The sequence below is a fragment of the Dermochelys coriacea genome, chromosome 1, assembly GCF_009764565.3.
Source record: "Dermochelys coriacea isolate rDerCor1 chromosome 1, rDerCor1.pri.v4, whole genome shotgun sequence".
Taxonomy (NCBI): domain Eukaryota; kingdom Metazoa; phylum Chordata; order Testudines; family Dermochelyidae; genus Dermochelys; species Dermochelys coriacea.
This window is the reverse complement of record NC_050068.2, coordinates 306,396,753-306,412,540: the sequence shown is the minus strand read 5'-3', so window position 1 is coordinate 306,412,540 and position 15,788 is coordinate 306,396,753. Positions and strand designations below refer to the sequence as shown.

Here is a 15,788-nt window from a genome sequence, read left to right as displayed (position 1 = left end):
AGTGGGAAAGTCGACCATTCGACTTGTGTTGATGGAAGTGTGCTGGGCCATTAATCGCATCCTGCTCCGAAAGATCGAGACTCTGGGCAAAATGCATGATATTGTAGATGGCTTTGCACAAATGGGCTTCCCTAACTGCGGCAGGGCGATAGATGGCATGCATATTCCAATTCTGGCACCAGACCACCTAGCCACTGAGTGCATTCATTGGAAGGGGTATTTCTCAATGATTCTCCAGGTGCTTGTGGATCACCCTGGGCATTTCATGGACATTAACTGGTCTGGAAAGGTGCATGATGCATGCAGCTGTCTGGTTCAGGAAGCTGCAAGCAGGGACTTTCTTCCCGGACCAGAAGATCACCGTAAGGGAAGTTGAAATGCCCACTGTGATCCTGGAAGACCCAGCCTACCCCTTAATGCCATGGCTTATGAAGCCATACATAGGGCATCTTGACAGCAGCAAGGAATAGATCCACAACAGGCTGAGCAAGTACAGAATGACTGTTGAGTGTGCTTTTGGCCATTTAAAGGCCCGCTGGTGCTGCCTATATGGGAGTTTGGACCTGGCCATGACAATATTCCTATGCTTATAGCCACTTCTTGTACATTCTATAATATTTGTGAAGGGAAGCATGAAAGCTTCACTCAGGGCTGGACCACTGAGGCTCAGTGTCTGGATGCTGAATTTGAACAGCCAGAGACCAGGGCTATTAGAGGGGCGCAGCACTGGGACGTAAGGATCAGGGATGCCTTGAGGCAGCAATTTGAAGCTGAAAGTCACGAATATTTGTTGCTCTACTTGGGAGTGCAGTACTTGTAATGCTAGGAGGGGATTGTCATTGGTGTAGACGATGCACTATGAAGGTTTAAGAAAACTGCATGTTGCTTTGCAGGGCTCTGTTTGCTTTCAATTAATGGAATAAAGATTGCTTTCAAACCAAAACAATTCTTTTATTAAAAAAAACCAAACAACCGGAGGGAAGGACAAACAAAAAACACATCAGCACTGAGGGGAATGGGGGAAGAGAGGGTCCCAGGAAGAGGTGGGGTTCTAGGACTGTTAAAGATTTGTGTATGTCCAGGTATCCTAGCCAACCTTCTCTTTTGGAGTACAGTGCACAGTTCAGTGGGTACTGTACTTCAGCAGGGCTAAACTGCAGAGGGATGGGTGTTGAGTGCAGAGGGTACTGGGAGTCTGAAGGGCTTGACTGTGATGGGGGAGAAGTGGAATGAAGCAAGTACAGACTGGAGCCAGGAGGTTGATAAGAGTGTGTTGGCAGTGTTGGGGGAGGAGGGAGGGGGGGACATGGGAAAAAGTTTTGCGACAGCGGTTTCAGGGGAGGGCGGGCACGGAGCTGCTTCGTTTGCAGTACTAGTAGCGCTTGCAGCGTGTCTACTTGGCACTCCAGAACTTTTAAGAGCCGCTCCATGGCTTTGTTCTGGCGCGCCGTGTTCACCTTTCGGTCCCTCTTCTCGCTGTCCTCCCACTCCTTCAATTCTTGTTTTACGGTCACGGAGTGCATCATGACATCATGCAGAAAATCTGCTTTCGTTCTTCGTGGCCGCTTACTAATTCTGTGCAGCCGTTCAGCCAGTGATAACAAAGAGGGAAGCTGGGCTCCCAAGGTCATATACGTGAAGCCAAAATGCAATGTTTTACAGAAGCAGTATTGTTTGCAACACACAGACCACTGAATCAGTGATTTAAAATACAGCCACTATTCACATACTTATCACTAACTGACTGACCCCAGGCAAGCACACATGAGCCACAAGACCCCCAAAATGGAGAGTAACTGCAGGGGCAGAGGAAATCAGCGTTCCAGGACTGTACCGTACACTGGACAAGTGGCTCTTGGGGAAACCCAGCACTGTAGGGGGGCGCTTATAATCATTACTGTCCCCACATTTTCCACAGCCTGTTCATTATGGAAGATACCTCACTGCTGAGGGTGAGCAGGGAATCAAGGGAGGGGGAGAGTCTTCTCCAAGACTGCGACTTCTGCCCTAGCCCCTATGCAACTTGCCTCTGTGCAGCAATGGTGGCACGGGAAAGTTACCCTTAATGGGTCAAGAAACAAAACAGCTCTGCCAAAGAACCTGTGGCAGTGGATTGCCCAGTACCTCCATGACAGCTTCCTGGAGATCTCTAAGGCAGATTCCCGTGAAATGAAGGAGTCAATCAACACCCTGTTCCGCCGCTCAGACTAGGCACGTGGTGGTAAGCGCATCATACAGACAGAAGCCTACTTTCTGCAACCCTCCTGCCCCCCAACAACTCACTTCAGTGATTCCCAAAATCAAAGCCACTTACCAGGGGCCTCCTCTCCTGTTTGCACTTCACCAAGCCCTGACAGCTGTGACTGGCTAGCCTCCTCCGGGGTGTAGAAGACCTCCTGGCTGCCTGCATCTCTGACTTTCAGGTTGTCCTCTGCGTCCCCCTCCCCCTTCTTGTCCAAGATTACCTCCTCCTGGCTCGGTCCACTATTGACTGGCACACAAGCCACTGAAGATGCACAGTGGCCTTCGCAGTGGAGGTGGGGTCGCCACCGAGTAACACATCCAGCTCTTTGTAGAACCGACAGCTCATAGGCGCAGCATCGGAGTGGCAGCTTGCCTCCCACAGCTTGTGGTAAGCATTCCACAGCTCCTTCACTTTAACCCTGCACTGCAGTGTGTCCCAATCATGACCACTTTCTGTCATGCATCATGAAATCTGTCTGTAGGTATCATAATTCCTACAGCTGGAGTGCAGCTGGGACTGGACAGTCTCCTCTCCCCAAATGCTGATGAAGTCCAGCAGCTCAACATTGCTCCAAGCGGGGAATCACCTGGGGCAGATATGGTCACCTAGAAAAATGCTCTGAGACCACTGCACGCGTCACCGAGCAAACAGAAAGGGAACTTTAAAAATTCCCAAGGAATTTAAGTGATGGAGCTCACAGTTGGTCACCTGAGGGCAGGGCAGTAGAGTTCAAACTGATGACCAGAGAGGCAAGAACAGGCATTGTGGGAAACCTCCTGGAGGCCAATCATGGAGCTGTAATTGACCAGGGTATCTACACTGGCACTGCAGTGCTGTAGCCTTGGGGAAGAAAGCTGCACGCCTCCCATTGGGGAGAAGTTTTTTTTTTGTTTGTTTGTTTGTTTTAAAACACAATGCTACAACTGCGCAGCTTCTGCGCACTAAGTAGCTTGGCAGTGTGTACACCTCGGGAGTTACAACGCAGAACGCTGCTTTACTGCGCAGAAACTTGCCAGTGTAGACAAGGCCTTAGACATTATGCAACTGTTAACCTCAATGGTATAAATAAAGTATAATCTCTGCAACCTGAAGAGCTAGAAAAAAAAAACCCTTGAAAGAAAGTGTAAGAATTGAAGGAAGAAAAGGTTGTGAAACCTACAGGGTTGAGAACTATTGCTTTAGGTGCTCTGAGCCTTTCCAGACTGCAGTACCCCTTTCAGGAGTCTGATTTGTCTCACATATCTCCAAGTTACACCTCACTTAAAAACTACTTGCTTACAAAATCAGACAAAAATTCAAGCGTCACAGCACACTGTAACTGAAAAATTGCTTACTTTCTCATGTTTACCATATAATTTTAAAATAAATCTATTGGAATATAAATATTGTACTTACATTTCTGTGTGTACTATCTAGAGCAGAATAAACAAGTCATTGTCTGCATGAAATGTTAGTCTGTAGTGACTTTGTTAGTGCTTTTAATGCAGCCTGTTTTAAAACTAGGCAAATATCTAGATGAGTTGATGTACCATCTAGAAAACCTCTGCGTACCCCTTGTTGAGAACCACAGCTATAAAGGATAGTGATCTATTCACCCACCAACGAAATACAGCTCTCAATGAACGATAGTAAAGGCTTGACAGCACATAGTACTAGTACTTAACAGGTTAGGACAAAAAGCGAATATAGTATCCAACCAGGAATTTCAGGAGAAATTTAGATAAAAAGAATGCAATCACCAAAGTCATACTGAAGTAACATCTTTTTATGAAAATAACCATAAGCTCTTTCAAGACCACAACTGGTCAGAACCTTAATTTTAAAACTGAAGACTTCAACAGAAGCATCTAGATAATATAGCAAAAGCCCATTGAGCTGTGGGTTTAATAATGTCACACTACTTTACATGGAAGAATGCAATCTTAGAATGCTTCCTAAAGCAGAAGGATGGGAGCACTCTAGAGGCAGTATTTTTTAAAATGGGTTAAACACAGAGCTTATGGAGAAGCAGTGAGGGACATGTCCCTGCACCCAGAAAATTCCATACCAGTAAATTTAGACGCAAGATAAGAAATGCCATTTGAGGCTCTATCAAGCCCAATATCCTGTATCTGACAGTGGCCAGTGCCAGATGCTTCCAGCAATTGGAGGTTTACGGTCACCCAGAGCAGGGTGTTGCATATCCCTGATTATCTTGGCTACTGACATGCACTTGAGCTACTGAGGGACTCGTGATCAGCTATTAATTTTTTGTTGTAATGCATCCATAATCAGTCCAATATCAATGAAAAGTAAGGGAAAGAAAGAGGGTTCTGTTTTTAAGAGGGTTAGATCAGAGACGGATGGCAAGAAGAAAGATATAATAGGCAAGGAAAAAGAGCAGGATGACAAAAGTATCACACACCAATGATGGACCATGTAACTAACTAGACCATGTAAAAAAAACAAAACAAAACAAACCTGTAGCAAGACAAAATTTATCTTGGTTATTTTCCATAATATTCTGCTACCCCCTAACTATTTTAGCTATTTAAATTTTTAACTTCTTCAGGATATGCATCTGTCTAATTCTATGCCCATCATCAATAAAAAACTATGAAATTAGAACTTTCCTGCCATTATGACCTAGAAAGCAGAATGTGCTGTAGCTATAGTGGTTCAGGAATACTAATCAGAAAATTTGCCAGTAACTAGCTTGAAAGTGACTTGAAAGCCAAGAAAATAGTATAGGTACAAAATGCAATCACAGAACTATTTAGTTCCAGTATTTGCCCATTCATTTATTTTAAGATCCCTGGTCCATTGTGCCCTACATAACTCAAATTTGAAACATAATCAAACACTTTTCTTGCATCTGATTTTGCTTAAAAAAGGTATACTACGAGATCTTCTCTCTCAACACTTATACAAAACATCTCAATCTAAGTACTGGTAAAATGCCAACCTTTGTTAAAAAAACTTTAGTATATTATGAACACCTTTGCTCTCAAATAGGTTACTTAACCCATACATGACTGAACAGTACTAAAGGGTAGTACACACACAGGGTGATCTGGCATTCCCCCAGATACCCTACTCGTAACAGTATCATAGCTTGATGCTCCCCCATAACACTAGCGCTATGGAAGACACCTCCACACAGTTATGACAACTGCATTGTCCACTTGGTTGACATGTGGAAGATTTTCTTCACAGCCATGAGGGCTAGAATTTTTAAATGAAAGCTTACACTGTGCAGAAGTTGATTGCATGCAACTATGCTTCAAGCCCTGACAGTAAGCATGCATCCAGGAGTGGGAGAAATCAGAGCTTGTATCTATGAAGAACATTTTTTTTTTAATTACAGAGTGCTGCTGTGGCATCATTAGTGCAACTCAGAGTGCCATCTTAACCATAAGAACTTCCCCCCCCCCCCCATATGGCTTATAAACTTTCCCAACCGTGTCAAATTACAAATGGAACATTTTCAAAACACCCCATTTTCAAGAGTTAAAAACAAGAATTGTTTCAGCATCTAAGAAATTCATTCCCATACTTACGTTTTTAAAAAGTTTGCAATTATTTATGCTTGTATATCCTTGATTCTACATGTTAAGTTAAAATTTGGTCACTACACATAGCTCATGGAAAAATGCAAACTTCGCTAAGTTTTGCGGTCTAACTTGACTTCCTCTCCTACTCAGTGTTTATTTGCTAATATTAAAACAACCCAAGATTGTATTTCAAAGTAGATTTATATTCTTTGATGAATTTCAGTTAAAATATGCAGTGTGACTTAGTGAACAAGGCACTGATGGAGTCTCCTGGCTTTCATTCTGCCTCTGACCTCCTCTATTTCCCCTCCCATCTTCTAGGTTTCCTGTCTATTTAAATGATAAGATCTTGGGGGGCGATTGTGGTAGGTCTCTAAAAGCACCGAGACAAATGGACCCCACTGCGGCTTTTATACTGTAATAAACATACTAATCTGTATAAGTTATTAGTCACAAATCAACTTCTAATCACTTGAAAGAATATTAACTGCATGGAAGCTGCAAACTGATTTTTTTTATATCATTTATTTTCTTTCAAGTGTGGATGCCACAGTAAATTTTTGATCTTCAAGCTTTAGAATTTAAACAACAGTTTCTTGGACTGGTCAGAACTCAGACAATTATACCTCTCATATTTTCCAATTGATTATTTATATTTTTTTCCAGTTAATCAGATGATACTGGAACTGTCAGCAACTTTTCAGCCAACCTGTGCAATGCTGATACTTCTTTCTACCATTCCTTAATACATGGATGGCAAAAGATCTCTCTTCATCAAGCCTTCAAACATCTTTTCTATAAAGATCTGTAGACTGAACAATCCTCAGGAGTCAAATTTCAACATGCTACGGTTTTATGCAGCCATAGCATATAATCTCAATTCTGAAAGTTATGCAATGCTGTCTTCCTGAGTCTCCATACTGCCTGAAATAACTGCTCAGAATTGCCCCATCCATATTAAGGGGTTAACTGAAATCTGAACAATAGTGTTTAAACCAACCCAATATGTTTATCTCATATTTCTGAACAAACTTCCACACCTTTTCAGGCATCAAAAACAAAATGTCCCATATTCCCTGCCAAAACATCCTGCTTCCACTAGCTCCTCCCCCAAATTCTGACACAGTTAGGCCTTGCCAATACAAATATCTGTGGCACAGTGAAAATATGCAAATGAGCAACAAACTGAACAAAAAGACAGTCTAGATTATTTAATTTTACATCTAATTTATTGGAAACCTCAATTTTTGCTTTATCTGACACTGCTACAAGACTTCCAGAATTTCCACAAAATCCAAGGGTTATGCAGCAGGATTTAGGTCCATCTTGCTTTATAACAAGATATTTAGTAAACTGTATTTGTTAGTTAACTATAAAATTGACAGTGTTACAGCTACCTATAACTATGAACATACAAAATCTGTTTTAATCCTTTAAACTGCAGGTGACACAGCAGCACAAGTTTCATTCTGACTAATATGTTTTTAAATCCTGTTTAACAACTCCAGTTCACTATATTCCTACTTATCCGCTGTCTCCATGTCTCATCCCAAATGACCTGTGCAGAGCATATAAACTTGATAGACTAAGTTTGGAAGACAAGCTGCATAGACCAGATTCAGAGGACACATCTTTCATTAAAGTAGCAAAAATTAAAATGTCCCCCACTGTAACTGCAGTAGGATGCCTGACTCAAAAGCCATTTCAGGAAAAAAAAAAAAAAATTAGGATTAGGGAAATACCTGAATTTCCCTGTCAGTGCCAGGAGTAAATTTAGTACTTAAAACAGATCCCAACTGCTTGTGCCAAGAGCTATAATCACAACAGGTTATGAAAGTACCCTATATTCCAAGAGATACTTTTAGTCAATGTTAATGTCCTAATTGTGTGTGTCTTATGATCATACACATTTTAAAAGAGATTTTTCTTTAACAAAAATTATGCATTTCTTATAAGGATAGACATTCTAATTAATCAGGTTAAATGAAAGCTTACCTACTGATAACTTCTGCCTGAAGCCAGCCTCATCAGCAAGTGCAGCCTTTAAGATGTAGTTCTTTCATAAAATGTAGAGTTATTTCCTGAATGTCGTTTTACCACTCCCATAAGTGTTAAACAGATCGAAAGTATGTGGATTACCTTTCTGAGGGCTGACTTGCAACAGATGCTATCCTTTCCCATTAGGCTTCAGTTAATTTATTTAGAAGCGTGTTCCCCAAAGAGACAGTTAGGAAAACGTCTAGGTGGGTCATGCATGTCCCAGAGGCAGTCCCCCCCCAGCATGCTTTCACTTTCCCCGGGTAGCAGGCAGAAGCGTACAGAGAAGGATCTGGGCATCAGTTACAGGGAAGAGGAAGCGCCTCCAGGACACAGGCAGGGCAGGGATAGGTTGCTGACTGTCCCCTCACTGGCTCTGGCTGCTTCCATTGCCCTATCCTGCTCTCACTTCCCCTGGGCAGCAGGCAATGGCATGAGGAGCAGGATCTGTGCGGCAGCAGTGCAGAGGAAACCAAAAGTCCTACCTGTCTGCCACCTTCTAGTCCTACACATTATGCCAACCACCTAAGGTCTCAATCTGAATTGTTTCAGAGCTTACTGATCCTACCTTTTTAGTCATCCTGAAGTGGCTATTGGAGAGCAACAAGAGGCATATCCTTTCCTCATGACCTCAGTGTTGCCTTGGCAGCACTTCCAGCCACCACTAGTACACAGAACAAGAAATCAAGTATGAATCTTTCTGAATGGGTACTGTCACTAGACCATCCATAAAATCCAGTATAGAGCCTGGTATTACTCCCTTAGTTCTCTGCATTTCTGCCCTCTTTACCAGGATTATGCCTAGACTTCTACAAACAGCACCTGTCCCACTAATCCCCCTCTATTAGGAGGATCACCAGCAGCATGACTATTACATGATCCTCTCTCTTTCACTTTATTGCATCATGAGGAAAGCAAAATAGAGAAGCCGCACAAGTGTGATTTACTGCTGGGGCAGGGCAAGATTAACATGTTTCTCCTCCCCCTCTCCAGAAGCACTCCTATACTCTAGGAGTAACATTGCAGTCCTATCTTGACAAGAAAAGGGTGTTTATTTAAAAATGCGTTAACTCAAATGATTTATCTTAAATACTATAGAAAGAATCCCTCAAGATGCAGGCTAACAAGTCTGAAGCTGGTTAGCTGGCCACATTTTAGTCTAGAAAAAGAAAACTTGTTCTGACATCCACAGTAAGTGCCAATGAGAGACGAATTTGACTAAACATGTCCACACCCATTTAGAAAACTTACTCCCAAGTCTTGTCTAGGGATCACAAGTAGTAAAAATTCTACTTAAGTAAATTGCTGGCTTAAAATATGCTCTTTGTTTAAACTGGAAAAAAACATCTGGTATACTTTTGCTGTAAAATATGAATATTTGTCTTCCGCTCAATCTACTCAAAGCATAAAATCATTCAGCGGTCATTTAAATTTAATAATGTAAGAATAATTAGCTTCATGAGGGGCACACATCTTACTGTAAAGGACAGCACAACTCAAATACTTCCACAGAGATTTAATGTAAAGTCATCCAGAATATACTGGGGAAGAGTCAACATAGGAAATCATGTTTTACCAACCTATTAAAATTCTTTGAGGGGGGGTCAACAAACATGTGGACAAAGGTGATCCAATGGATATAGTGTACTTAGACTTTCAGAAAGCCTTTGACAAGGTCCCTCACCAAAGGCTCTTAAGCAAAGTAAGCAGTCATAGGATAAGATGGAAGGTCCTCTCATGGATCCGCATCTGGTTAAAAGATAGGAATCAAAGGATAGGAATAAATGGTCAGTTTTCACGATGAAGAGAGGTAAATAGCGGCGTCCCCCACAGGTCTGTACTTGGACCAGTACTGTTCAACATATTCATAAATGATCTGGAAAAGGAGTAAACAGTGAGATGGCAAAATTTGCAGATGATACAAAATTATTTAAGATAGTTAAACCGAAAGCAGATTGCAAAGAGTTACAAAGGGATCTCACAAAAAACTGGGTGACTAGGCAACAAAATGACAGATGAAATCAATGTGGATAAATGCAAAGTAATGCACACTGGAAAAGAATCTCACGAATACATACAAAATGATGGGCTCTAAATGAGTTGTTACTACTCAAGAAAGAGATCTTGGAATCATTATGGATAGTTCTCTGAAAACATCCACGCAACATGCAGCAGTCAAAAAAAGCTAATACAATGTTAGGAACCATTAGGAAAGAGATAGCTAACAGGACAGAAAGTATCATAATACCTCTATATAAATCCATGGTATGCCCACATCTTCAATACTGCGTGTAGATCTGGTCACCCCATCTCAAAAAAGATATACTGGAATTGGAAAAGGTACAGAAAAGGGCAACAAAAATGATTAGGGGTACGGAACAGCTTCCGTATGAGGAGAGATTAAAAAGACTGGGACGTTTCAGTTTGGAAAAGAGACAACTAAGAGGTCTATAAAACTGTAACTAGTGTGAAGAAAGTGAATAAGGAAATGTTATTTACTCCTTTTCATAACACAAGAACTAGGGGTCACCCAATAAAATTAACAGGCAACAGCTTTAAAACAAACAAAATGGAAGTACTTCTTCATACAACACACAGACAACCTGCGGAATTCTTTGCCAGGGGAGTTGTGAAGACCAAAACTATAACAGGGTTAAAAAAAAGAACTAGATAAGTTCATAGAGGATAAAGCCATCAATGGCTATTAGCCAGGATGGGCAGGGATGCAACACCATGCTCTAAGAATCCCTAGCCAGTTTGCCAGAAGCTGGGATTGGACAATAGGGGATGGATCACTTGATGAGTGCCTCTTCTGTTCATGCCCTCTGAAGCACCTGGCATTGGTCACTGTCAGAAGACAGGATACTGGGTTAGATGGACCCAGTATGGCCATTTTTACATTCTTAATAAGATGTGTAAATAAGTGATACAGTAATAGATGCTCAATAAGTAAAAGAAAAAAAAATAGTGTCATCTGGGAAGCCTAATCTTTCAAAAGAATACTCATGGCAGCTATATGGGTTACAGTGTGTACTAGACACTGCTGCTTTGGAAAGGACAAATGCAGGTCAGATAAAATATCTGATTAAACCCACTGAACCTTATCAAACAGTTTGATTTTCCCTAACTGGTGAATGTGCCTCCTTTACACAAACTGAAAACTTTCAAGCATCTCAGCACTTTGTACTCACACCAGCCTACTTTTGTAAACAACTTGCAATATTACCCTTTTTTTGTATTGCCCAACCAGACAAACTCCAGGACATGGAAAACACACACTCACCTAGGACAATCAGAATTTTGCACAGGTGACAGGGTTGAGTTGGGTACCAGGAAGTCACTGCCTCCATCTTCTCAAGAAAACAAAGAGACACTCATATGTCACTCTTTTAACAAGAGAGGAGACACGCACAGGACTGCCAGTACATTTTAGGAGGGCACGGAAAGTACTGAAGGTGCACCACTTCTCTTTAAAGACCAGAGGCAAAGCGACTTGAGCCAAGGCTAGGACAAGGAAAAGGGTTAACCCATCTGAAGAACAGTTAGTGGGAGGCACAGGGTTTCCTCAAGCACTGAAGCTCTGTCGTCCCAGATGGGCCCTACACCGAGGCCCAGTATTAACTTATAGCTAAGGCTACGATTTAGTTATGGAGGTCATTGAAAGTCACGAAATCCGTGACTTCCAGTGACCTCAGAGACTTCAGCCTGTGGCAGCTGGGACCCACAGGAACAGGGGTTGCTGCCATGGGCAGTGGGGCTCCCCGAACCGCAGGGGAACCCAGCAGCTCCCAGCCACCATCGGGGTGGAGGGTTGCCATGGCGGGGGCTCTGCGGAGCTCCCGGCGCACCCCAGAACTCCCAGCCGCCACAGGACCCCTGGAACTGCAGGCGGCAGGAGTATCTCAGAGCCCCCAGCTGCTGCAGGCAGCAGGGGCTGCACAGCTCCCAGCCACTGCACAGCTGTCTCACTGCAGGGACCCACAGATCCCCATTTTGTCACAGATATTTTTAGTAAAAGTGACCGACAGGTCATGGCTTCTGTGAATTTTTTTTTTTTTTTTTTTTTTATTGCCCATGACCTGTCTGACTGTTACTTAAAATATCCGTGACAAAATCTGAGCCTTACTTATAGCAGTAGAGTGCACATGTCATTTATTTCATGAGCCTATAATTTATTACTGAGAAGGAAGTAGAGAGTCCAGAATTCATTTGTATACTTTTTGAGGAAAGGAAGAGAAATCAGAATTGCAGGAAGAGACCTCAGAACTTCATTAGATTAGTGGTAGGAGGGAAAAAAGCCTAGACTCCATTAGCTAGAGTGAGAATCAATTGATTTGAGGGGCAGAATTTATTACTGTAGCAGAGCAAAGATATGGCAATGTAGCGACAAGTACTTCTCAGCCAGATAAATAGATGTTGTTTCCAAGTTTATCCCTAGGTATGCTATGTGAATATAGGGTTGCCAACCCTACATGAATGCCCTGGAGTTTCCATGAATTACAGATTAATCTTTAATTAGAGATTATGTCATGTGATGAAACCTCCAAGGATGCCTCCAACCAAAATTGGCAACCCTTCTACCCAGAGGGCGCCAAAATGTCTTTGTTTAATGTTATTTTTATTTCCCTATGTTTTTTAAGCAACTTTTCCAGACAAGGTTTGGACCAGAATATCCAACTACAAATGTGCATCTTTTAGCATTTATGGTAGCTAATCATACCTATTCTGCTGCTTTTGACATCACAAACAGGAACAGTACTCAATGAATTAAAAGAATAAATTGCAGCCTTAAAGTCTCCATCCTGACAAACTATGATCCACCCTAGCCTCTGGTGCTAAACTACTATACTTCTCACAACTCACAGTGACTTTTCATTTAGCCACCTGCTTCTGAAATTCAGTTCTAGTAGGCCTCAGATATGAAGGAAGACTCCCACATTACAATTAACATTTAGGCATTTTAAAAGTCTTCCCTTTAATTTCAAAGGAATGTAAGACCTCTCTCAATTTCTTAAAATCTTCCACACTTGAGTTGCCTCCACAACTTCAGCACCTCTGAAAACTTACATATATTAGAGATGAGTGACAGTTACATAAAGCCATGAGAGCTGTACATCACTTTCATCTTGACATCTCCACACCCTGCCTCCAAAGCCTCCTTTTTACAGGCAACTGTAATGAGCCTCCCTCCAACAGAGGAAGGACAGACGAAAGGAAGAAGAGCAGCTTTAACACTTGGATTTTACAAGCTACCCCTTCCCCGAAGCACCATTTTAGGAAGCTACTTTCAAGCCACAGAGACCAGCTAAGCAAAGAAAATAAAAAAATCAAATAGCCAGGGAAAGATTATAAACAGCTCACTGAGCCACAACCTTGTCTCCTGGGAGGGTATTTAAGCTCTGTCCTTATAATTCATCCCTAAGGGTGGGTTCTGAATTCCCTACCCGTTCTCCCCCAGCAATGGGGATAGGCGATACGCACCACCCCAAAACTCTCCTCCAACCTGTGAGAAGTCTCCCTTTATTTTGCCCCCGGAAGTGAAGGGAGCCACTAGACACCACCCAGAAACCAGCCCCATTAGTCTCCCTCCCTACGATGCGGGGTGGGGGGAAGACACGGAACTCAGCCCTTACACCCCGGCCTGCGAGGAGCTCTGGAGCCAGGGAGCTCCCAGGCAGGCTGCCGGAGTGGGGCGAAGGGAAGGGCCCCTCTCCGAGACCCCGCCACCAGGCTCGCTCTCCCCACGCCCCTGATCAATCGGAAGCCGCCGCAGGGCGAGGATCGGGCGAGCCCCGGTAAAGGGGGTGGGGAGGAGGGAAGAGGAAACTGGCAGCGCCGGAGGCCGAGCTCTCTGGGCCGGGCGGGCGGCCTCATCCATCGGACACCGGATCCTGCCCCCCCCAGCCCGGCGCCTGGGGCCTATTTTCAGCTCTCGGACCGTACAAGGCGCGGCGGGAGAGGGCCTGGGCCGGCCCCGGCGCCCTCTGACTGACAGCGCCGGGAGGGGAGGAAGCTAAAAATACAAACGCCGCCACCTGAGGCGGCGAGAGCCCAGCCCGGTCCCGATCCCCGCCGGGGGCTGCCCCGGCCCTGGCCCGCGTTACCTTCTCCTCATCCGAGAGCTGCTCCTCCAAGTTCGCCATCTTCCCGTCCGACCCCGAACAGCTCCCTCCGGCAGGAAAGGCGGGGCCCCTCTCGTGTGTGTCCCCGGCGCCCGCCGCGCGCGGCCCCGAGGGGGGCGGGGCCACGGCCTGCGGCCGGTACGCGCATGCGCGGGCAGCAGAGGGCAGGCGGGAGTGGGGGGGGCCCGGCGGGGGGAGCAGGAGAAGCCGGGGTGGGTGTCCCAGCCCAGTGCTAGCGCGGCTGCGGCTGCGGCTGCGGCTGGGGCGAGCGGGCTTCTCCCGTCTGGCGATGGCGGCGCGTAGTGGTTGCGCGTCGCCTTACGGAGCGGTGTGGCCTGTCGGTACATAGGGAGGGTGGGCCCTTAAGCACGAGCCCTCTGGGGCAGGTTGCACACACCGCTGCCTCCCGGGAACAGCGGTGGGCAGGCGGGCCCGCTGCGCTTCCCCCGCGGCTCCCTGGTCTGCGAGCGGGGTCAGGGTGATCACTGCGCCCGGCTTCAGGCGCAGAGCTCCCTGCGCCAGCTCCCTGCCTGCCGTACATAAGAAAGGCCACCCTGGGTCCGACCAGCGCAGGGGTGGCCACCCTGAGCCTGAGAAGGAGCAAGAATTTACCAAGGGACGTTGCCAGAGAGCCAGGGGTGAGCTGGAGCCGGTTCGCTGGAAGCGGTTGTTAAATTTCGGAGCCCTTTCAGAACCGGTTGCTCCGCGAGGGAGAACCGGTTCTAAAAGGGGCTTCGAAACGTAACCGGCCAAAAGTGGCGCCTTAGGCGCCGACTCCACGGGCGCTCCAGCCCTGGAGCACCCAAGGGGAAAATGTGATGGGTGCAGAGCCCCCACCGGCAGCTGCCTGGCCTCTGCTCCGCCTCCGCCTCCTCCCCCTCCCCTGAAGGCGCTGCCCTGCTCCGCTTCTCCCCCCCGCCCCCCCGCCCCAGCCAGCTGTTCGGCGGGAAGCCGGGGCGGGCTGAGAAGCAGGCCGCCGCTGCCCGCTCAGGCCCAGGGAGGCGGAGGTGAGCTGGGGCGGGGGTGCGAGGAGGGCCGCCCGCGCTGCAGCAGGTAACCGGGGGGGGGGGGGCGCGCAGGGGAACCGCTGCCCGCCCCAGCTCACCTCGTCGCCCTCGGCCTGAGTGGGAAGCCGCCACCTGCTTCTCGGCCCTCCCCGGCTTCCCGCCAAAGACCTGATTCGCGGGAAGCCGGGGGAGGGTAAAAGCAGAGCGGGGCAGCGCGGGCAGAGGCGGAGGTGAGGTGAGCTGAGGTCCAGGCGTGGGGCGGGGAGCTGCCGATGGGTGCTCGGCACCCACCAAATTTTCCCCGTGGGTGCTCCAGCCCCGGAGCACCAGGGAGCCGGCGCCTAAGGTGCCACTTTTGATGTGATCAGTGGGGCAGCAGCCCTCCCCCTATTCCCTCCCAGCTATGCTCCCCCGCCCCTAGGAGCCAGAGGGACCTGCCGGATGCTTCCTGGGAGCTGCCCCAGGTAAGCACCTCCAGGACTCCCCACCTCACCCCGGCAGGTCCCTCTGGCTCTTAGGGGTAGGGTGGGCACCCACTATGGAGGCCCATGAGACCCTCCTGCCCGGTTCTGGGGGGCAGTCAGGGGACAGGGGAGGAGGGTGGATGGGGCAGGGGTCCGGGGGGAGTGTCAAGGAACGTGGGGGGGGGTTGGATGGGGCAGGAGTCCCAGGGAGCAGGGGTGGGCAACGACCCCCTCGTGGGGTGAGGAGGGAACCTGTTGTTAAGATTTTGACAGTTCATCACTCCAAAGAACCACAGTAATACGTCAGCAGCTCCCTCCCCCATCAGCTTCCTTCCCTCCCCCTCCCCGCACCTCCAGATCAGCTATTTCATGGCATGCAA

General features: G+C 46.5%; 1 protein-coding gene across 1 annotated transcript in view; it reads right to left on the bottom strand.

The window, feature by feature from the left end:
• Positions 1 to 14,098, bottom strand: part of CAPZA2 (capping actin protein of muscle Z-line subunit alpha 2) — a 44,991-nt gene extending 30,893 nt beyond the window's left edge. Inside the window, exon 1 of the mRNA XM_038421294.2 lies at positions 13,920 to 14,098. Within this exon, the coding sequence (XP_038277222.1) occupies positions 13,920 to 13,958 (39 nt within the window). The 5' untranslated portion in view covers positions 13,959 to 14,098. The remainder of the gene's footprint in view (positions 1 to 13,919) is intronic.
• Positions 14,099 to 15,788: the final 1,690 nt, after the last annotated feature.